This window comes from Mustela lutreola, chromosome 3 (assembly GCF_030435805.1).
Source record: "Mustela lutreola isolate mMusLut2 chromosome 3, mMusLut2.pri, whole genome shotgun sequence".
Taxonomy (NCBI): domain Eukaryota; kingdom Metazoa; phylum Chordata; class Mammalia; order Carnivora; family Mustelidae; genus Mustela; species Mustela lutreola.
This window is the reverse complement of record NC_081292.1, coordinates 145,680,965-145,704,351: the sequence shown is the minus strand read 5'-3', so window position 1 is coordinate 145,704,351 and position 23,387 is coordinate 145,680,965. Positions and strand designations below refer to the sequence as shown.

Genomic DNA, 23,387 nt, shown 5'->3' with positions numbered 1-23,387 from the left:
GCGCTTGATAATAGTACTGTAAAAAAGGAGGGAGGAAGGGAAGATTGTTTAGAAGCCAAGAAACATTCCAGAGGTTAAGGCCCTGGTGTTGTACAGCCTGTGTATGCTCTCTTTACCAACACTGTGGCCGGCATGTTATTAAGTATCTATGCCTCAGTTTCCTCATCTAAAAATGGGATAATAAGAGCTCTTTTCGTAAGGTTAATATGGAGATAGAGAAAGGAGTATGAGCGTGGCACGTTACTAAATGTTCAACAAATGTTCGTGATTGTTATAGTTTCAGGCAAGTGTTTTCTGATCCTTTAAACTCTGTATTTTCGGGGCACCTGGGTGGCTCAGTGGGTTAAACCTCTGCCTTCGGCTCAGGTCATGATCTCAGGGTCCTGGAATCGAGTCTCGCATCGGGCTCTCTGCTCAGCGGGGAGCCTGCTTCCCTCTCTCTCTCTCTCTCTCTCTGCCTACTTGTGATCTTTCTCTGTCAAATAAATAAATTAAAACTTAAAAAAAAAAAAAAAAACCCTGTACTGTCTCCCTTGGAATTTTATAGTTTCTGTTTCATACACAATTGTTTATACTCTAGCATATCCATATTCATAGCTGCAACCCATTTTGAGAATCTTTTTAAAACTAACCTGATTATAATAGCTAAATTTTTAAAAATCAGATCTAATACAAAAGTTTAAATATTATCTTATTACTAAATTATCAGTTTTATTTTTAAATTACACTCTCTCCTGGGGTGCCTGGGTGGCTTTTATACCGGAAGAAAAAACGTATTCAAAATGAACCTGAACTAGAGAAATAGAACTTAAATCACAAAGATAGGCAAGTTTTCAGGCACACATCTATTCCATGCACTTTGAAAAATACATTACTACTTAGTGAAATAAATTAACTCTCTGCAAGCTTATTTCTCTGGTTGATAGTAACTGTTTTTAAGACATTTCAACAATTACATTTTAGGGGTACTTAAAATGTTTAGCAATAATTTAAAAAAAGAAATCCTGTTTATTAACTCAATACCACATGCCTATACACAGATATCTCAGTCCAAAGAAGTTGACAGTGACAATATTTCTTGAATGATGGAGTTACACAATATGGAACTACTAAACCCTCATTTTAAGTGTCTACAATCTAAAAATTCTCATTTTGCCTACAGTGTGGAAATCGTTTCTGACTCAATGACATTTTGAAAAAAGTCAAGCGTGAAGGAAACAGAGGCCACGTGTGACAAGAGGGAAAATCCTTAGCTTTTCATCATACATATACCGCTGGCTGTATCAGCACTACAACCATTAAGAAAGGGGGATTCTGGTGTAAAGAAACCAGAGAACACGAGTATTTCTGGCCGCAAAATCAGAGACTCATGGATGCATATAACACAGTAATAGATCTCTACTGTGTAAGGCTGAAGGTTAAAAAAGACCTTAAAGTTGAATTCCAACATTCTGTTGGAGCATGCTATGTGACTGCAATTTTCCCTCTTATCCCCTAGAATGATTTTAAAGTAGGCTTATCCACATCATCGTCCTTCAAATATTTAGAGAGCGCTAACCATTGTTCCCTTGATTCTGCTCTCCAAAAGAAACAGCCCCAGTTTTTCCATCATTCCTCCTATGAATAGTTTCCAGTTCTCTCATCATCCTTGTTTCTCTCCTCCAAATTCAGTTGAAATAGTCTTATGTCCCTCCCAAAATGCGATCTGCAAAGCTGAACAGATGCTCAGTGTCACCTGGACCAAAGTAGCCTACCCCAGGATTCACTCCCCTTCCTCTTCAGAAACAGAATCTCCATTTGATTCAGGTGAACAAGGTTTTTTAGCTACATTGCCCAGACCTCAGCAAAGTGCAGTCAGTTTTAACTGTGGTCACGATCAAGACTAGAAGTCTTAATCAATGAGATGAAATGTAAGCAGCAGGATTGTACGGGACTTCTAGGAAGTCTCCTTTAAACACAGAAAGCACACCCTTCCTTCTGCTCCTCCATTTCCACTAGCATGGAGCTAGGATGGCTGTGGCTACAGCAGCTGTTTCGGACAATGAGGTGACCTTAGGGATGGATGCCACCACCACAGGATGGTGGAACAGGAAGACCACAGGAGTACCAAACCAGCCTTCTGCTACTAGTTAGGTATGAGAGGAACAAACGTTTTTGTCTTGTTCAAGCCAAACAAAATCTCTACAACAACAGTCCTATCACCTTCCCTCGGTGACGGAGTCCCTTTACTATGCTCATGTGGCTTTTTTGACTTTCCACTAAAACAAAGCCTTCTTGAGTTCCTGCTTCCATGTGGCTTTGTGCCAGACACAGGATACCAGAGGAGGCAGGCATAACTCAGCATTAGTGGTCCTATTCTAGAAGAAGCAATAAAATACACACATAAATAATTGTAATTCACTGTACGATGATAAGAGAGGTTTAGAGAACATTCAGATGAGATGGAGGAAGGCCCTGTGGAGGAAGGAGCATAGAAGCTATGATACGCAGGTCGAGGGGAGGGCACGCCTGGCAGATGAAACAAGCTGAAATGGCCACAGAGGCCAGAAGGTGGAAGGCATGTCCAAGAAAGAGACACATCCTTCATCCTATATCACTGACATATGCCTTCAAATTACGAAGATCTTGAGTGCCTGAAGCAGATTCCCTCTTATGTGAAGTAAAAAAAACAAATCTGCAAGATCATATTACCCTCTAAAGCCACTTAGTGCCTCCACGGAATCAGTTCAATTCACAAGACATCTATAGAGCACCAACTGCTTGGCCATCAAGTAAGAGTTTCTCATGAAGAGTTTTCTCCTAACCCGTAAATGTGATCAAGTATTTTCCATATTTTAAAAAAACACTCAGAGGTGATACTTTGCCCATATTCTACTAAGTTAGATAAATGTTTCCAAGAGACGTATTCTGAGATTTAATAAACGATAAGCACACAATACAGATGTATTTCTCCTTTTCCTCCTATAATTGATTGATTGATTGTATTGAGTACGTAGTCAATAAAAGTTACAGAATTGAGAGAGTAAGGCATGTTGAATTAATAGACTATTACAGTTAAGCATGTAAGATCCAGAGCCTCGGTTTGCTCATTTGTAAATGGGGATAGAACCTCCCTGGACTAGAACACTAAAGCTATGCTGACTATATCACAAGCATATAGTAGGTTTCAATAAATGTCAGCTCTTAGTAGTAGTATTATGCCTTCCTTCACTAGCTGTCAACCAAGATGGACCCTCAATACAGACAATGACCCTCACAGAGACATTGGCATTCAAGGCTAGCCAGCTCCTAGTAGCATGGAACTGTCCTATATATAACATCTGATTTAGCATTCCTGTCCTCTAATCCTCTAAACGCTACGAGCAGTGATACTCAGGCATTATGATGACACCCCCCCCCCCAAAAAAAAGGCTACACATTTCCAGATGCTCCCTAAGGGAGCTGTACCAACCAGGAATCAATGAGCTAAACCTAAGACATACACAGCAGGCCCAGATGGCCAATAAGCTAGAACTGCTTAAGACACAGGGATTCAGGGGTGCCTGGGTGGCCCAGTTGTTAAGTCTCTGCTTTCAGCTCAGGTCATGATCCCTCAAGGTCTTGGGATCGAGCCCATGTTGGGCTCCCTGCTCAGTGGGGAGCCTGTTTCTGCCCCCCGTCCATCCTCCTTCTTGTGCTCCCTTTCTCACTGTCTCTCTCTCTGTCAAATAAATAAAATCTAAAAAAAAAAAAGACATGGGGGGTAGTTATGAATGTATATAACATGCATATACATTGAAAAGATATGTCTAATATTCCTATAGATAAGGCATCTCAACTTCTAAAACAAATAATAGGAATTATCAAAAAGAGCCACCAATAAAAGCTTTCTCTATATTCCATGGTGGTTCTCTACCTTTCTCATCCCATCCTGGTCCACAAGTTTAGTTCCACTCTCACCATCTGTCCTTTAACTTAGCTGGTTGATATGCCTTCCCTCGTTGCAGCAAGCATCATCTTTACAAAACAAAGCCAGATCGCTGCACTTCCCACCTTACACCTTACATTTCTTCAAAGGCACCAAACTTCGTGACATAGAAAGTCCTCCAAAGTCTCACCAGATCCACTCTTCCATCTCCTGCGGACGCACCCTCCTCAAGACTCAGTTCAAAGAGCAATCTTTGTGATCTCTTGGCCCCCTGAGGTCTACTTGCCTTCATCACTCCTTTCCTGTGCTCCCAAACCTCTATTATAGCACCTGTTGCCGTCATTGTGGCACAAAAATTTAACATGTTTTCTCCACCTGTGTAAACTCTGCATGGGACCAGGTTTACAGGAAGCAGATACAGAACACATGAAATGGAAATACTGCATCCTTTCAGAAGTCTGGAATTTTCCATAACATGACATTTTAGGTCGGTGCTTTGAAGACCTGAGAAGTGAAGAACAAAATGTTCTTGGGGTAGAAAGACAGGTTCTAAGGCCTGTCTTCTAATGCTTCCTTGTCTCATAGTTTCCCCTACTTTGAAAAAAAAAAGGGGGGGGCTATATTTCTCCCCAGCAAGTTATTTGGATAGATTATTTGACAAGTGGTTCCTTTATTTCAAAAGACCACAGCATGGTCACTGTTCTGCGGCACTGACCTAACCAAGAGCTGGTCAACTATGAATGATTTCACACCAGGTTCCCTGTGGGGCCAAATGTTTACTGAATGCTCACCAAGTGCCAAGACCTTACATGTTCACAACATCTTTTAACTATTCTCAGGAGCCTGAAGGGTAGAAATCACTAATACCTACTGCAGAGTCTAAGGAAACTGAAGCTCACAGAGATCAAGTGGTCCAGGGGTGCACATCTGGAAAGTGATCAAGTTAATGATCTGAACTCCAACTCCAAGCAGTGTCCTAGCACCGGAAAGGATTTGGCTGCAGGTTAACCATGTCCAGGGTAGGCCCTTGAGATTAAGAATCCTTGAGTAGGTGGACAAGGGGCAGTGGGGGTATGGCCAGAGGGCTGCCCAAAGTTTTACTTTGGCTTTAAGTTTTTATCACTGGCTTCGGTTCATCCCCAAATTTAGGCTACCTTCTACACCTTCAAGGAAACTGTAAGAATTTTCTCATCATAAAATGTGGGTTATTTTAAGACAGAAGTTTTAAAAATATACACTAATTCCTCAGAAGTTATTCAAGATGCCAAATATTCCTTTTTGAAGCGATCCTAAGCAACACTAAATCATCCGTCCTACCGTACAAATCCCCAGACTGTTCAATGCCTTTCAGAAACTGTGATGGCATATTTTAAGTCCTGGGGGAACCATTTTTTAATGTGCCAGCTCATTTGCTTCACTGGAGACCCACACCAACAAAATCATGTAAGCGGGGAAGAAAATTTTCAATTACAAAGAGTCTAAAAACAACATTTAGTTGTATATTTCTATGATATTTTAAAACTGCAATCAAGGGGTGCCTGGGTGGCTCAGTGGGTTAAGCCGCTGCCTTCGGCTCAGGTCATGATCTCAGGGTGCTGGGATCGAGTCCCGCATCGGGCTCTCTGCTCAGCAGGGAGCCTGCTTCCTCCTCTCTCTCTCTCTGACTGCCTCTCTGCCTACTTGTGATCTCTCTCTGTCAAATAAATAAATAAAATCTTTAAAAAAAATAAAAAGTAAAAAAAATAAAACTGCAATCAAGTTTTACAGACTAATACAACTGATAAATCCCAGTGTTTTTTATAAATTCCCTTTAAATATTAGAGCACCTAAGATATCCATTAATGGTTACTTCTAGCTAAAAGCCAAAGTTTTTCATCTTATTATACCTATCAGTTTTAAGTTAGAAAAAGGAAAGAAAATAAAACATTAAAGAACTTAAAAGTAAGAGCTTATCCTAAAGTGAGTTTGATCATTTGCTATTTGCATTCTCCCTTAATGTTACTATATACACATTTACTTATAAGTTTCATTTCCCTAAATGATTCTTTCAAAATCTGCTAAGATGAAGGAGCAAAGCTGTCCTTCAGCCTAACTATTCTTTAAACCATGTATTAAGAGATACCCCGGTATGTTCCTCTCAAACTATAGCTACCTTGAGAGTTCTCATTTGTAAAAGTAAGGTGGGCAGGGAGGAAAAGAGATGAGAAGGAGAAAATCTCTAATTTGTCATCAATAAAATAAATCAGAAAAACAGCCTTTAATCTCAAGAGTACATTTTGCCATTTATTTACAAAATTGATGGAAATTGTTAACAAGGAGTTAATTGATTTTAGTCACCTGATTACCACAGTTAATTAACCACACTGACTTAATCTTCTTTGAAAACATCAACTAATCATTTCCCAGGTGTCAAGGGGTAAACCGTTAAATAAAAAATAAACCTCTGTACCCCTCTTCAAGGGAGAGTTCTTGAGCATGTTTTCTTTGCAGATTCCAATCTAGCAACAAGCCAAGTTTGGGTGTGTGTGTGTTTATATAGGTATACTGAAAGAATTGCCATCTTTCCAGAGTTTTTTTCCTTTTATAATAAAGAAAAAGCAGCCTTGCAACTTTACCATCCATGACATTTGAATTATTTCAAAAATGAACTAAGAACACTTTTTGAATAAAAATAAACAAAGCAACAGCAACTGAAACTTTCATATGAGAAGTGAGTTTTCAAAAAACTAACTTCAAAACTTATTTGGAGGGCGTGACCACAAAAACTGTGTGAGGGAAAGGAGGGGTGGAGGAGAGCAGGGTTTTACTGAGCTGTTTGGTTTTTGTTTGTTTGTTTGTTTGTTTTGAAGATTGTTTATTTATTGGACAGAGAGAGAGAGAGAGAGAGCACAAGCAGGGGGAGCAGCAGGCAGAGGGAGAGAGAGAGAAGCTCCCGGCTGACTAAGGAGTCCGATGCAGGACTTGATCCCAGGACCCTAAGATCATGACCTGAGCAGCTGCCTAACCAACTGAGCCACCCAGGCGTCCCTTACTGAGCTGTTCTAATCTTGATTGTGGTTATGGTTACACAAATACATCCATGCAGAAAACTGATAAAACTGTATACTACACAAAGTCCATTTTAGTCTATGTAAATTTTTTAAATAAAATAAAGCAAAGCACTTCATAATGCCAATATTCAAGCCTACTTCTGTGAGAACTGGGAAACCTTATTCCCCTTTTTACAGATAGAAAAATTAAGGCCAACCACTCACCCCAAATGCCTCAATAAAAAGGAGATGGGGAGGAATCTAAGAAAGCCAACATTGTTAGAGAAGATCAGAAAGAATACATCCCTTGAGTCTTGTGGCTACCCAGTCCTCAATTAGTAGATCCACTGCCTGTCTCGGAAAAATAAAAAAATCTTTAAAAAAGCCAATTGTCTTTGATCTGTCAATGCACCCACAGCACAAGAGGGCTCTGGAGGGAACCAAAGTCCCAGGTCACGGTGACAAATCATGCTTGCACTCGGTCAAGTGAAAGAGTGCAAGGGCCTTCATAAACAACGTTCCCCTTCCTTCACTTTTTCATTCCTTCCATCACTGCCAAGTATTTGAAAAATAAATCTGGATTACAGTAGGATTTTGTTGCACATATTCACAATCAGCAACAACTATTAAAGAGCTCTTTGATTTCCCTTACAAGGAAGTGAATGCATTCAATATAAGATGCACCCTCCTTGGCTTGAGTCCCACGCTTTCTCTTGTCTGCACTGCTGGGTTTAATTATTTACAGCAAGAATCTTCTAACTTCCACTGTCTTCCAGTTAGTACATTCAATTTTTAAACCATGAATTTTGTTTTTCTCCAGAATCTCAGCCTCCAATGATTACTTTGCAAATTCTTTCAACACCTCACTGCACCAAATATTAGAAAGAGGTAAATTTTTATGGCAGAAGTGAGCTGGAAAAAAAAAAATTCAGTTTTGGTACATAAAAATTAACTATTTGGCAATTTGACTTGAAAAAAATTCTGTATTTTACCTCACTCATTTGCAAATTCTTTTTATTGATTGCATACTAAGAGCAAAACCAGAATTTCCTATCAGCAGTCATCATGCTGTCTACAAAAAGTAGAACTACCATGCACGTTAAACCCAAAGGCCTCCTCTCCATCTTACCTGACACTGATGGATCACTAAGGAATGACTGACTAAGAGAGTCTTACAGCTCTGTTTTTAGGGTCAACCTCTCCTTTCTTCCTAACAATCCTATTTCAACTAGAGCTACCTTGAGGAAGGAGAACCATACTAGAAGTTAAGAAGTTCTATCTTTGAAATCCATTTTACAGACTGACAGCAGAAATCTCCATACAGTCGTCCTAAGAAAAGGCACAAGCAATAATATTTTTTTTCTCTAGAAAAGGTGATTTAGGCAACCCAATTATGAGATGAAGTTGACTCCCTTTCAAGACTTTATCTCTCACCTTCTGACAGCTTCTTCCTTTCTTTCTCCCACATCATAATGTACTAGCTTTGGGTCTCATTCTCACTGAACCTTGCTCTAGAAAACTTTGACAGTGCATTGCTATCTAAACCAAGGCTTTACCTATAGGTATAAACATTTTTGCATTTTAAAGAAGGGTTTCAGGGGCACCTGGGTTGCTCAGTGGGCTCAGCCTCTACCTTCAGCTCAGGTCATGATCTCAGGATCCTGGGATTGAGCCCCACATCGGGCTCTCTGCTCAGCAGGGAGTCTGCTTCCCCCACTCTCTCTGCCCACCTCTCTGCCTACTTGTGATCTCTGTCAAATAAATACATAAAATCTAAAAAAAAAAAAAAATTTTTTTTAAATAAAAATAAAGAAGAGTTTCAGGGGGAAACAATGTCTTATTCCAAAGGACTGGTTGTAACGGTGCCTGAGTAGATGTCTTTGGCCAGGGTGAGAGATGCTTGGGGACCGAGAGACCTTTCAGCACCTCCAGCCACAGGCAAATGCTTTCCGCATCTCTACAGGAGCAGCCTCCTCAGACACAGAAAGACTCCATTCTCACTTGGTTGTTCATTCCTTTCTTCTAGGATTTGAATAAAAGAACTTAGTAAGAATTTTTTCCATCCATATTAAAAAACAACAACCTTTAACTCTGTACTTCACTGCCACCCCTAAAAGGAAGTTAGTACAGAACTAATTGGGTGTCATCTTTTGAGTTAAAAGACAAGTAATTACAGAGAATAGAATATTACTAGATAAGAAATGGTAGCAGAGGAGGAAGCCAGCAGGAAAAAATCAAGGGGTACCTAAAGAGTATAGAGGAAGAAGTAGGTTTAACTAGAAACATACTCTTCTGAACAGTAAGATCTTTTGGACAGGCCTATGTCACAGGAATTTTTTTTTTTTTTTTTTGGAGAAAGCAAGCAAGCAGGAGGCAGGGGCAGAGGAAGAGAGAGAAAGAGAGACTCTTAAGCAAGCTCCATGTCCAGCACTGAGCCCCACGTGGGGCTTGATCTCACAACCCTGAGATCGTGACCTGAGCCAAAATCAGATACTTGACTGAGCCACCCAGGCTCTCTTCTCTATCCTGCAATATATAACTAGTTACATCATGCCTGAAGCATAACACTTGATCAACATGTATTGAATGAATGACTGCCAAAGTAGCAAGAAATGTCCACATCTGGGTTGCAAAGGTAGCAGCATCTGAAATGACATCGTCTTAATATAATATGAACCATTAAAAGAGGCTTTGTTTGCTTGTGTACAGAGGCACTATCTTCTACTTGCTCCAACTTATCCACAGTCACAATATCTAAGAATAAAGGCTTTAGGCTCAAAAGTTGGTTCCACCACTTAGTAACTGGAGGCGTTAAGTAAATTATCACACCTGTCTTTGCCTTGACCCTTTATCCATAAATTCAGACTGTTAATGGCAAAGTAGGTAAATTAATACCTATAAAACCCTTCGGACAGTGAAAGACACGTAAGCACTCCAAAATATTTATCCATAATTGTTTTAGCTCATTCCTGCAATTTCACTACCCATTCAGGGATGTAACTGAGCCATTCCTCTGCCTCTAACTTACTTGGTCATGGTTGCATATGGAGTCCTCAAAAGAATGGGATCTGGAATGAGAAAGGTTGTGCCCACAGGACAAGCAGCCATGGGCATTTTTCAGCAGTCTGAGCCTTTTTTGGTTGAGCTCATTTTTCCTTCATTCATCAGGAACAAGGCCCATGAATGTCCTGGCTTGACATGCAATGTTCTTTCCACAGTAGTCCATGCTGCCTCCCTGAGTTGGGAAATCACTCCCCTCTTCAGAGGCCCTTTTGTCTGATCAAGGCTGTTTTCACTGTGCTGTGGTCTCAGACAGCTTTCTTTTGTGTTGTTTAAACACAGAATGACAGTCCACTAACATAATGTCTAAAAACTTTGGCTTATCTTTGTGTAAAAGTTACTGTATCAAATCTGTTCTAAAACTAGCATGACCCATTCTGTGTGTACAGGAGACTCTCACAGGGTAACCAAGTGTCTAAGTGAAAGTTAGAAAAGTTAGACTGCTGCACAGCTACTCTCAAATGAATTGGAATCATCAGTAGTTGGGGGTCAGCAAGGCGGAGGAAAGGGAAGAGTCAAATGGAGAGAAACAGCGTTGCTAAGCCACTTGTTTTGATGGAGATAGCATTTTTTTTTTCTCCATTGGGTCTCTGATGGGGCCCCCAGGAGCCTGGGGGAATTAAGGGCTGACAATACCAGGGACATGGCCAGGAGCTGACAATGCCCCTTCATAGAGTCCATGATGGCATTTATCCATTTGTTCAACTTATATTTATTTATCCCTATTCTGGATACTAGGAATAAAAGAATGAACAAAAGAGATATTAAAAAAAAAGTTCCTGACCTCATGAAATTGAGTTATTAGAGAAGGAAATACAAAAGTAAATCCGTAAACAAGTAAATTACATACATTATGTCAGATGGTGAAGAGAGTTAATCAGGAAAGACTGGAGAAAACCACACAGAGAAGGTGACCTACAAGCAAACACCTGGAAGAGGCAAGGAGCAGGTCATGCACAATTTGAGGCAAGAGGGTTCAGAAAGAGGAAAAGTTAGTATAGAAGCTGTAAGTAAGGAACGCGCTATGTTGGGGGGGAGGGTGGGAAGCAAGAATTATCTCCATGCCTAGAGCACTGTGAGTGAGGGAGAAGAGAAGAGGTGAGGTCAGGGAACTGATGTGAAGGATAGATGGTTAGGGAATTGTAGGTCACTCTAAGGATTTGAACTCTTGACTCTATGAGATGGGAAGAAACAAAGACCCAGAGCTGGGTCATCCAAAGTCCCCTTCAAGAACTTTCTACATTCACTCAGCTCCGCTGGGGTCCACCTCAGTTACAGAAGGGCACCTTGTCCAAGGTTATGCCCTTATAGGGGGAGGCCACATCTAGTAACTGCAGAAGGCCATTTCAGCCTTCTGCAGTACACTCTGAGTGTTCTCAGAACACTCAGAGCCAACCCTTGCTCCAGATTTCCCACAAGGTTGAGACTGCAGCCTTCTCCAGTTTCACTTCTTCCTCTGCTATTCCTGCTTCTTCCTTTCCCTTCAAAAGTAATGATCGTAATAAACATCAGCATCTGTTTCTGAACAACCCAGTTTGTGTGTCACAGAAGCTACTGGGGCTTTTGAGCAGAGGAGTAACATGATCTAACTGATGTTCTGAACAGGTGCTGAGAGTAGACAGAAGAGGGACAGAAGGAAATCAGGGTGATCAGTAAGGAAGCTGTTGCAATAATCTAAGTAAGAGCTGACTGTGACTTGGATCAGCATGGTGAAAGGTGAATGGATTCCAGATACATTCTGAAGATGAAAACAATGGGATTTTCCGATGAACTGGATGTGAGGCATAAAAGAAAAAGATGAGTTAAACCAGAGTCCAAGGTTTGGAATTAGCCTGAGCATGGGGCAGCTATTTACTAAGATGGAAACGTCTATGTAGAAAGCAGGTTTAGGGCATTAGTGAAGATCAGGAGTTCAGTTTTAGGTATAATCTAAGACGACTATTAGGCAGCCAGGTGGATATGTCAAATACGCAGTTGTATATATGGGTCTGGATACAGGGTACTGGTCTGGATGAGAGTCATAAATTTAGAAGTTGTCAACATACAGATGATAAAACCATGAGACAGGATGAGTTTCCAAAGAAGCAGGGTAGATAGAGATGAAAAGTAATCAGGGAGATGGACAGGAACAAGCGTGAGATACCAGAAAGACAGCAAGCAGAGGCAAGCAAGGAAAGATGGAAACCAAGAGAATATAGTTTAAAAGCCAAATTCCATGTTTTGCGAAGGAAAGCAGGATACACTGTGTCTGATGCTGTTGATCAGTTAAATAAAACAAGAACTGAGAATGGATTATTGGGATTTAACGACATGGGGATCATTAGTGACCATGGCGAAAGATGTTATCTATCAAAAGTGAGAGCTAAAACTTGAATGGTATGGGATTTGAGAAAAACTGGAGGAAGAAATTATAGTGGATATGGACAAATCTGGGAAGGAATTTTGCCATAAAGTTCAACAAAGAAAACAGGGTGACAGAAAGGAATGTGGGTCAAAGAGAAGAGACAATTAGTGAGATGAGATGGAATTCAATCTAAAACATGAATAAATGGCTTGAACTTCAGAGCATGGAAAACTTCATCCACAGTAACGGGCGGGAAGATAGAATAGATGGACAGAATGCATGCAGGTGATGATGGCTGAGTTATGGGAGCTTGTGGAATTCTCCTTTGGCTGCTTCTACTTTCACATTTATAAGAAGCAATGTCATCTGAGCAGGTGGTGTTGCAAGGTTGAAGAGAGAGATGTAAGGAAGTAGGAAAGCAAATGTCCTAGCCAGGAAGCAAGTCTGAGGTTGAAATTAGTTTCATAAATTTATCGTGAGACCAGTCAACACAGTTTTGTGTTTTTCTCCTGCCACATTTAGCTACAGCAATGCAGATGTTGAATATTAGATTTAACCAGGACTGGGCTTTTGCAGAGCACAGGAGAGCAAGACAAGGGGACCTTCTAGGCAAGGAAGTGATGTTAATGATGAGTCATAAAAATGTAAGCCGAGGAAATAAATAAAATGCAGGATTTGAGGGATAGCATAGACGTGGTAGGATCACCGACTCTAAGTCCCAGTGGGGTCAACAAAGAATTGGGCTTAGGATATAAAAGAAACAAGCTACAAGGTTTTCTGACACTCACATTCCAACCATTGGATAGATGGCTGCTTTAGACACCAGCAGACTCTGTTGGGATACTCTGGGATAAATTGAAGAGCGATTACAGTGGTTATAGAGAAATCTGTCTGATTTGGGTAAGAAAGGGTTAGAAGACCTCCAACCGCCGCCGTTCATCTAAAAGAATCTAAGGTTCTTAGAGTGCGAGGAAGGACTTCAAGGGTGTCCAGGGAAAGAGCAAAGAACACAATTAAGACACAAACAGAGGCTCTAGGGAGCAGCAGTCATGTCAGCCAGGAAAGGAGATGCCCAGGAATGGGGGAGGCTCTAGGTATGAAAGACTAGTTTCCCTTCTTACTGTAGCTACCTTGTAACATCCCACCCAAAAGAAAACACGGATTTAACAAAGTGTCCTTAATTGCCACTGGAAGAAATTTTCAGTGGCACATTAGTATACCTTTAGTTACAAACCTAAAAAATGAAAGGCTACCTAGATCAGTTGTTCCCAAATTGTCTGTCCTCAGAATCAACCAGAAACTCTTTAAAAACATGTCCATCCTCCTGCTTTAGTAAGTATGGGTTTTGGCCTAGATTCAAAGCTCCCTAGGTGATTGTGAGAGCTGACTGACTTCTATCTAGGGTCTCTAGAAGTTAGAGCATTCCGTAAGCTGTTATGAAATAATGCTTTTGCGAACATAACCAAAATCTCACAGGTGAACTGCCCTTAGATATGATCCAGACAACATGTAGCCCCATTTGCTCTGGCAGCTATGATAATAATAGGGAAGCCAGACTGAAAACAAAGCTGAAACCTAGAAGAGAGTGGAGTCAAGAAAAACACAAAGAAAGAGAACTGGAGCCCTGAATGCCCCACACCTGAACCCCACTCTGCCTCAGAATTTTCTAGTTAACATGAGCCAATAAATACCCTTTATTGTTTAACTCAGTTTGAGGTGGGTTTTCAGTTTCTGGTTTCTCACAACGAAAAGAGTATCCTCCACACCCTTCCTCACATCAAAATTAAAACCAGTGTCGAAGCACATGTTGACATTTTCTCCTCTCCTTTAATGAGATTATATCGTGGTTAAGACTGACATATTTCAGGGCACCTGGGTGGCTCAGTGGGTTAAGCCGCTGCCTTCGGCTCAGGTCATGATCTCAGGGTCCTGGGGTCGAGTCCCGCATCGGGCTCTCTGCTCAGCAGGGAGCCTGCTTCCCCTCTCTCTCTCTGTCTGCCTCTCCGTCTACTTGTGATTTCTCTCTATCAAATAAATAAAATCTTTAAAAAAAAAAAAAAAAAGACTGACATATTTCAGATTAAAAAACAACAACAACAATAGCAATAACAACAACCTCCATTCTTAATTCAACTTTATTTGAAGATTTTCCTATGAAACAAATTATTTTGATTTTTCAGCCTTTATTCGACCAAGCTTCTCCTTGTTAATAAGATAAAAACCAAAAACTGGGCCCAAAGTGGCAAGCAAATCTGACAGATAGGACAGGATGTTTCTATATAGGAATTCAAGAAAGTCTAGCATAACAGAATTGTAGTTTACTGTCTTCTTCCCCTTTTTCATGCTTCCTTAACACCTGCTGGGCAGTCAAAAGTAGGTATGTTGTTACTTAATGTCAATCAGTAAATCAGTGAGTCAAGACTTATTGTCAAAGTTACTAAGAAAGAATCTTCATCTGTTACTGACTGATAGTACATAAACTTAAAGGAGACCTCTAGGATTGCTTACAAACCTGGATCTGGAGATCTGGACAATAAACAAGCCATTGTATCCATGGTAACAGTGGCTTAACTTTTCAATGCACAGAATGGTAATTACATTTCCTCCTTTCATTCATTTCTCCCTGTTCCCAATAACCTTGGGAGTCAGGCATGACCTGAGGGCTAATGACTAAAAGCATAGAGCTTTCAACATGAAACTTCATTGTCTAACTTGTCACCTTTCTTGGAGAGACTTATTATTTCCTTACACTGTGTTTTGGCACGGTCCTAAGTCAAAAGTACCCATATCTTACTTTTTGAATGATAATGTTTCTCAGCCCGTGCTATCAGAAATAAAACTTAAAAGACCAGCAAAATAACCACTGGCATGGAATTCATCTATTTGGCATTTCTGAATTAATCCAAGGAGGTGTGAAAGACACCTGCTCTACCATTTAAAGAAGCAGTCCTTAGGTTAAATGCTAAAGACCCTTGGATTTGCACCAAGATGTATTCTGTCTCCATAGAAGCATTTCAGTATGTCTCCAGACCCTCCTCTCCTCTCTTTCCACCCCATTCTCATAGCCAAGGCCTCCTGCCTGCAAAAGGGACAAAGTCTTAAGAATATAAACAAGAGAGCAGAGTTAGTTGGGAAAGGAGAAAGGGCCTAGGATTCACTGAAAAATGAAATCACACAGTGGACTCAAGAGCTCCTGTACTCTGCTCTTTAAGTTTATTTTCCAGAACTTTCCTGTCCACCACAAGTTCTGCTCCAAGTAACACTACTTTAAGCTACAAGTAAACCTCTACAGGTAAACCTTCTAAAAGTCCTTCTTTCCCCTGTTCTCCTAAACTTAAAGCTGTAACATGATCACAGGAACACAGAGCATTATGTCTTTTGCCTTAATATTTTCAATACTTTTCCCCTTTCAATTCACTGAGTTATCCCAAGACAGTGTGCTCTTGAGAAATTTCTATAGCCTTGTAAGTCTGCCCTCATGTATAAAATAAAAATAACATCAGGGGCGCCTGGGTGGCTCAGTGGGTTAAAGCCTCTGCCTTCAGCTCGGGTCATGATCCCAGGGTTCTGGGATCGAGCCGAGCCCCGCATCCGGCTCTCTGCTCAGGAGCCTGCTTCCCCCTCTGTCTGTCTCTGCCTGCCTCTCTACCCACTTGTGATCTGTCTGTCAAATAAATAAATTTAAAAAAAAAAAACTACATGAAAAATAACATCAGTTGGTTATACCTGATGAGGTGTCCTAGACACGTGTTGTTTTTGGAGCCCAGCCTCTGGTCACCTGGTCACTCTCCCCAATTTCCCTTTACAGTCCAACCTTAGTGCATGACTTCTGGGACCAAGCACATATCCAAGCCTAAGCCATGACCACACTTCATACCATAGATACAGTGATTGGTTCTCCAAGGAGAACCTAAGAGTCCAAGATGCAACGAAGACTTTTGCTGGGAACAATTAAGACAAAAACTCTTGCTTTTCCCTAGTGGTCATTCCATGAAAGGATGCGGCTCCAGGAGCCACTGACAACCATCTTAGAACAGCAAAGAAAACATTCGAGAACAGAGTCATCCCAGAGTTAGGAGATAGTGAAAACAAATCAGCCTGACATAGTCTGAGCCCCCATTTTATATTATGTTGAGTCAAAAGAAATTGCCAATATTCGGCTGTCTAGAAAAACAGCAATCCCATACAGTTCAATCTAAGAGCTTTACCTTTTCAATTACGTATTTCAATAAACTTCCTTTTGGCTCCAAGCAGTTTAGAGTTCTGTCATTTACAAACCTAAGTGTCTAGACTAATATGTCAAGTTGTGGCCACTAAGATAAACCAGGGGTGCCTGGGTGGCTCAGTGGGTTAAGCCTCTGCCTTCGGCTCAGGTCATGATCTCAAGGTCCTGGGATCAAGCCCCACATCGGGCTCTTTGCTCAGCAGGGAGCCTGCTTCCCCCTCTCTCTCCGCCTGCCTCTCTGCCTACTTGTGATCTCTCTCTCTCTCTCTCTGTCAAATAAATAAATTAAATCTTTAAAAAAATAAAATAGGGGCGCCTGGCTGGCTCAGTGGGTTAAGCCGCTGCCTTCGGCTCAGGTCATGATCTCAGGGTCCTGGGATCGAGTCCCGCATCGGGCTCTCTGCTCAGCAGGGAGCCTGCTTCCCTCTCTCTCTCTCTCTGCATGCCTCTCCATCTACTTGTGATTTCTCTCTGTCAAATAAATAAATAAAATCTTTAAAAAATAAATAAATAAATAAATAATAAATAAATAAAATAAAATGATAAACCAGCATGCACAGATGCAAAGAGCCACCTGTATTAAAAACAACAACAGGGGCGCCTGGGTGGCTCAGTGGGTTAAAGCCTCTGCCTTCGGCTCGGGTCATGATCCCAGGGTCCTGGGATCGAGCCCCGCATGGGGCTCTCTGCTCAGCAGGGAGCCTGCTTCCCTTCCTCTCTCTCTGCCTGCTTGTGATCTGTCAAATAAATAAAATCTTAAAAAAAAAAAAAAAAAAAAAAAAAACAACAACAAAAAAAAAACACACACACACAAAAAAAACAAAAACAAACCCACAAGATACTACATTATCTTCTTCTCAAATTTGAAAAACAGTTAAATTCTTGAAGAGGTTAATAAAGATGGATAGAAATATATATGTGAGACCTCACAATCTGTAAAACATTTCACACTAATCTCACTTAATTGACATAACTGCCCTTTAAGGTAGATATGTGCCCATTTTACAAATAAGAAAACTGACCTGAACAGTTGAGTATTGTCCTGAATTTCCCACATAGTAAACGGCAGAGTCAGGATTCAAACCCAGATCTTCTAACTCTAAAATCTCACACTCTTCCCACTTCATTTCACAATGCTGAGATTGTGAAAAAATTGCTTAGGAAACATTTCCATGGACCCCAACAGAACACATGAAGCATCAAAGAAATGTCTCTGGAGCTGCCACTTGCATCCCCAGATATGTGCACCTAATCTCAGCTGGTCTGCCAGGAGACCCCCTGAGCATCAACCCCTCGTCCCCCAACATGGTCCCATTTCCACTCCAACAAGATGAAAGAAACTATCACGAACCAGGAGAAACTCACCAAACTGCAAGCACAAGTGTGCATTGGTGGGAAAAGAACTGCTCACCAAAAGAAGGTGGTTCATAGAACAGCTACAGCAGATGATAAACTTCAGTTCTCCTTAAAGAAGTTAGGGGTAAACAGTATCTCTGGTTCTGAAGAAGTGAATATGTTCACAAACCAAGGAACAGTGATCCACTTTAACAACCCCAAAGTTCAGGCACTGCTGGCAGCGAACACTTTCACCATTACAGGCCATGCTGAGACAAAGCAGCTGACAGAAATGCTACCCTGTATCTTAAACCAACTTGGTGCAGACAGTCTAACTAGCTGAAGATGACTGGCTGAAGCTCTGCCCAAACAATCTGTGGATGGAAAAGCACCACTTGCTACTGGAGAGGAGGATGATGAAGTTCCAGATCTTGTGGAGAATTTTGATGAAGCTTCCAAGAATGAAGCAAACTGAATTGGGTCAACTTCTGAAGAAGATAAAACTTAAAGAAGTTACTGGGAGCCGCTATTTTATATTATGACTGCTCTTTAAAATTTTGTGCATGGATCTGATAAAATCTAGATCTCTAATATTTTTAAGCCTAAGCCCCTTGGACACTGCAGCTCTTTTCAGTTTTTGCTTATATACAATTCATTCTTTGTAGCTAATTAAGCTGAAGAAGTCTAGGGATAAAGTTTGAATCAAGATTAATAAAGTTCTTTAGGGGAAAAAAAAAAAGAAAGAAAGAAATGTCTCTTGATATTTCAGAACAACCACCAATCTGACCATTTTAAAACTCAGGCTGAAACAGGTCAAATCTTTCTAACATTGGTGAGATCCTGGCCAGGGGGTTCTTAGAACTTGACACCATTATTGTAAATTTTTTTATTAAATACTTTTTTTTAATAAAATAAAACCTGTCAGTGTTCTTAGAGTACCTGCTTAGAGAACATGGACAATGATCAATTACCATGAATTAAGACTAAAAACCTATTCATGTAGCAGTCTATACTACGAAACCTGAAAACCTAGGAATATGCTTTGATGACCCAAGATTTTTGAAAAATAGATCTACAGATATGGTCTTTGGAAGCTGGAACACCAACTTGGAATAAATTCTGGACCAAGATGAAAAGACATGGCTATAGTAACCTATCCTCTTAGACTTGAGATTTCTCTTAGAACTGAGATATGTGACCCATCCAATTTTTTTAAGAGGGATTGACCAAGGTGATCTTTTCATCACACTTTCCTCGTATGTCAGGTCAGAATCAACAGAAAAGCAATCTACAGGCCTCCTCAACCAACCAGGCTGAGGACAGTCCAAGCACGTGTATCTAAAAATGATCAATTAGGAGGTCACAAAGAGGAGACGGGTTTAGATCTTAGTTCTAACCTTGGCAACATGCCCTTAGGTGAAGGGCTTCACCACCCCCCTTTCACTCCATTCAGCCCCTTCTTCTTCCCTCCAGGGTTTAGTTGCTTATCTATAAAATAATCCAAGTAGACCAGCTGATAGCTAAAATTTCCTCCATCTGTAAAAGTGTAAGTTTCTATTAGAACAGGACAGGCACAAGATTGCATCAGGGAGTTTGAGCAGAAGCCCTATAAAAACTGGACAGTAAGAACTTCAAGCAGAGGGGGAAAAAAGCCAACTGTTGGGAAGTAAAAGCAGCAGTGGTATCAGAGATGTAATAGAAGCAAAATGTTGCAGACACAAAATGTTGCATGCTTATTACCGGCCCCAGAATCCTTTCAAATATGTAAACTTCACCTGAAGATGTAATTGTCATAAAGCTGATACTAACTGTAAAAGGCATAACCAAGCCTCTATTGGAGGAAAGAATGTAACTTTAAGATCAATACCATTTTCTCAAAAAACCTTCCAGTCGTATCCTGAGAGCTGGGAATTCCTCAAATAAATGTTAGTGAAACATGCCTAAGACTTCCTTATGCACATTGAGAGATTAGAAATATGAATAGTAATCCCCCTCCCAAAAAGTTACCTTTAGTATTGGTCAATATAATAGCTGCTAGTTACGATCATTGTCTATAGGCCTTACATGTTCCGCCCTTTTATCTCTTTATGTTAATAAATGCCACAGAACAGATTCCTCCTGTTATCCCATCAATTTGGCAGATCAGCAATCTGAGCCATGCAAGTTTCCTGACTTCCCCAAGGTCACACAGCCAGAAGGTGGAGAGAGCCATTGCTGAAATCCTGTCAGCTTGGCCCCAGAGCTCCGTCAGGGTCTCCAAACTTTTCTTCAAAGCATTATGCAAAATATGAATACACAAATAATCTTAGCTATAGATATGCTATAATTTTTCTAAAGACTAACCATAAAATACCCAGAGTTCTTTTCCAAGATCTAATGATGCAAACCTTGCAGGAAGAGCTTACCTAAAATGTGGTATAAGGACATTTACAAGGTCATCACACTCTATCTGAACAGTGTCAATACAACAGGAATCTAGAAATCTCCTTAACCTTCCAGGCTGAGGATATTCCGAGGACAAGTAGGAAGACTGAGAATGAGGACTCCTGGGATAAAGTGATAGAAACCTGAAAAGAATTTCTGAAAAAATTTGTTATGGCAAAGCAGGTAGATTTTACCTTCTGTGGCAAAGACATAAAATGCCAGTCAGTTTCTTCAGAAACCTTACATATGGGTAGTAACCTAGGGAGCATGACATTTTTAGTACAAAAGAAAAGAGGGAAATAGAGGAGAGAGTCGCATACTATATAAGCAGTGAAATTATACCCTCTCTTGGACTGGCCTCACAACTCTGCCCACAGTATGACCTGGGACAAATTACTTCATTGCCCAGTGCCTCCATTTCCCATTAGTAAAATAGGGATTTTAAGAATACTGATATCAAAGCATCATTATAAAGATTAAATATCAGTAAGTATAAAGCACTAAGAACAGGGTCTGCCACATATGTATGTTTATGATATGTTAACTCTTACTGTACATAATATTATTAAAGAAGACGTATGGATGTAACCTACTAAGAAGAGTAAATAGTTTATTTGGTGACTAAACCATCAACCCAGGGGATAAAGTATCTGTTTGATTATACAGGGACAATCCAGATGTATCCCAGATGAACCCCGACAAGATTTCTTTTTGCCAGGCACCGACAGGAGCATATAGTAAATCCTAAGACTATATTTAGGACGTAAGATGTTATCACCCTAAGCACTGCGGCAAACCCACCACAATAATAATAAATCCTCTTTCTGTGTTAACAACACTGAGAAAAGGTGTTCAAAACAAGAATTATTATTAAGTCTCCCCCTGCCTCCCCTCCCTTTCCAAAGATTTTTACAACACCAGTGAGGTTTGTTGGCGTTTCCAAACTTCTTCTCAGGAAGTCTGAAATGGGTACTGCTAGGAGTTGCTGTATAATTACTTAGTTGATTCCCTCTAAGGAGCTTACACTAAGAATTGAGGAAAGAAAGCAGATTAACCATTTGAATACATGCCATGGCCCATCCACAGGCTTTTCCCTCTCCTTCGTAAATGGGGGCTTCTACAGTCCCTACCCGTCAACCCCAATATGTGATCCAGGGAAATCAATTTATTGCTTTGGCTAATCCTACAACAATAGGGGTTTCATTTTCATTGTAGAGCAATTAAGTTGTCCGACGGGAGGGAAGGAGCAGGAGGCGAAAGAAGTGGGGGGGAGAACTCTCCCGTCCCCACAGACAGATTAGTCCCTGCGGAGGCAGCCGCGTCCGTTCTGTCTGTCTGGTGGTCGGTCACACGCAGCTCCGGGCTGCTACCTAGCAACGCAAAGCCTGGAGAGAGCTCGCGGGTTCCCCTGCCTCCTCCTCGCCCTTCCCATTCATCCCTGGTCGGTCTCCCCCACCCCCCACCCCCACCCCAGTCCGCGCGCTACTTTCTATCTGTCTTCAAATTCCCTCTCTCCCTTCCTTCTCTCCCTTTTCATTCCTACTTGTCTTCTCTCTCCTCTTCCCCCTTACTGTTTTTATCCCCTCCACTTCTTCCTCCCTTTCTTCTCTGCCTGTATCTGTAAAAATGTAAACTCTAGCAACCTGAGAGAAATTTTAAGTGCTTCATCCCAGAAACTTTCTCCATCCGAGCCCTCAAATCTCTGGCCGCACAGACGGGGCCTCATTCATCAACACAAAAGCCCCCACCTCCCAGTTGAAAAGGAAAACCCTTCAAAGAAAATGCCCCAGTATATCTGCTGTTCTCTCGGCCAATCCCGCCTCCGGGCCTTATCTCGGCTCGTAAATGATCTGTATCGAGATGCGGTCTCTTGAGGGTCAACGTGGGACCAAGTTTCGCTGAGGAGAAGGGGGGAGTGCTCTAGCCCGCCAAGGGATCTCCCCGGCTGAGCGCTGCAGGTGGAACACCGCGCACGGAGAACCGCGGCGAAGCCCCGCAGGCACCCAGAAACAAAATCAGTATGGGAGGCAGACTGCGCACTGGCTGGGAGAACCTTAGTCTCCGGGTTCCAACTGCGGAGTGCTTTCGGGAGGGTCGGGAGAAAGTCCCGTGGGAACAAAGACGGGGTCCCCGTCTGTGCGCTGTCACCGAAACCGGCGGAGCTACTTTCTCAAGTTTGCGGCTGCTCAGTTGCCGGGCGGACGAAGGAGGGGTGCTCCAGTTCGCCCCTCGCTGAGCAACCTGAGCGCCCCGCCGGGAGCCGCTCCAGTGCCGCCGCCCTGCCCTGGCCCCTGTCCGGCCGCGGTCCCCTCAGTGCGCTTACGGACCCGACCCCTGCCACTGCCGGTTGAAGTCCGGAGCTCCGCGCGGAATTCCGGACAGTGAGCGCTTACCTTGGCCCCTGGCCCGCCCCAGGCAGGCGGCAAAAGCCAGCAGCAACGCGCACGCCACCGCCGCCGCCCCGCGCTCCATCCCCGCGACCATCCGCGGCCCGGGCCTTGCGGTTCCTTCCCCAGAAGGTGGGCGCGCGTAACACACAGCACCCGCCGCGCCTCTGCTAGCGCGCGCTCCCGGAGGCCTGCACCTCGGCAGGCTCCTAGTGGGGAAAAGCCGAGCCGGGCGCCGAGGCATCCCGTTTTCTAGCCGCGCTAGTCCCCACCCTCCAGATCGTGCATAAAGTCCTGGAGACCCGACCGCCCCGGAACTAGCATGCGGGAATCCAGCGGGGCAGGCCCCCTGCCGCCGGGCCCGCCCCCTGCACTTTGCAGCGCGGGGAGGAGTAGGGACTCGAACACACGTGCGCTCACACATGCACCGTTCTCACACGCCCGCGCGCGGCCTCACACTCGTCCTCATACAGCCTCACACACGCAGTCCAACTCCTCACTGTCACACAACCTGACGGCCTCGGACGCTCACAGGCGCGCCGGCACACACATTCCTAAGACACGCGTGCGCGTAGTCCACACTCACACAAACACTGACATGTGCACGCACACTTTTCAGTTACACATCCTACATTTACACACTCCTCGCAGTCTCACACTCACATGGGAACACTTG

At 42.2% G+C, this 23,387-nt stretch overlaps 1 protein-coding gene and 1 pseudogene across 1 annotated transcript in view; one reads left to right on the top strand and one right to left on the bottom strand.

Moving 5' to 3' along the window:
- LRP2 (LDL receptor related protein 2) overlaps positions 1 to 22,952 on the bottom strand; it is a 200,754-nt gene extending 177,802 nt beyond the window's left edge. The window contains exon 1 of the mRNA XM_059167105.1: positions 22,718 to 22,952. Within this exon, the coding sequence (XP_059023088.1) occupies positions 22,718 to 22,808 (91 nt within the window). The 5' untranslated portion in view covers positions 22,809 to 22,952. The remainder of the gene's footprint in view (positions 1 to 22,717) is intronic.
- On the top strand, positions 17,896 to 18,601 carry LOC131827126 (transcription factor BTF3-like; annotated as a pseudogene).
- Positions 22,953 to 23,387: the final 435 nt, after the last annotated feature.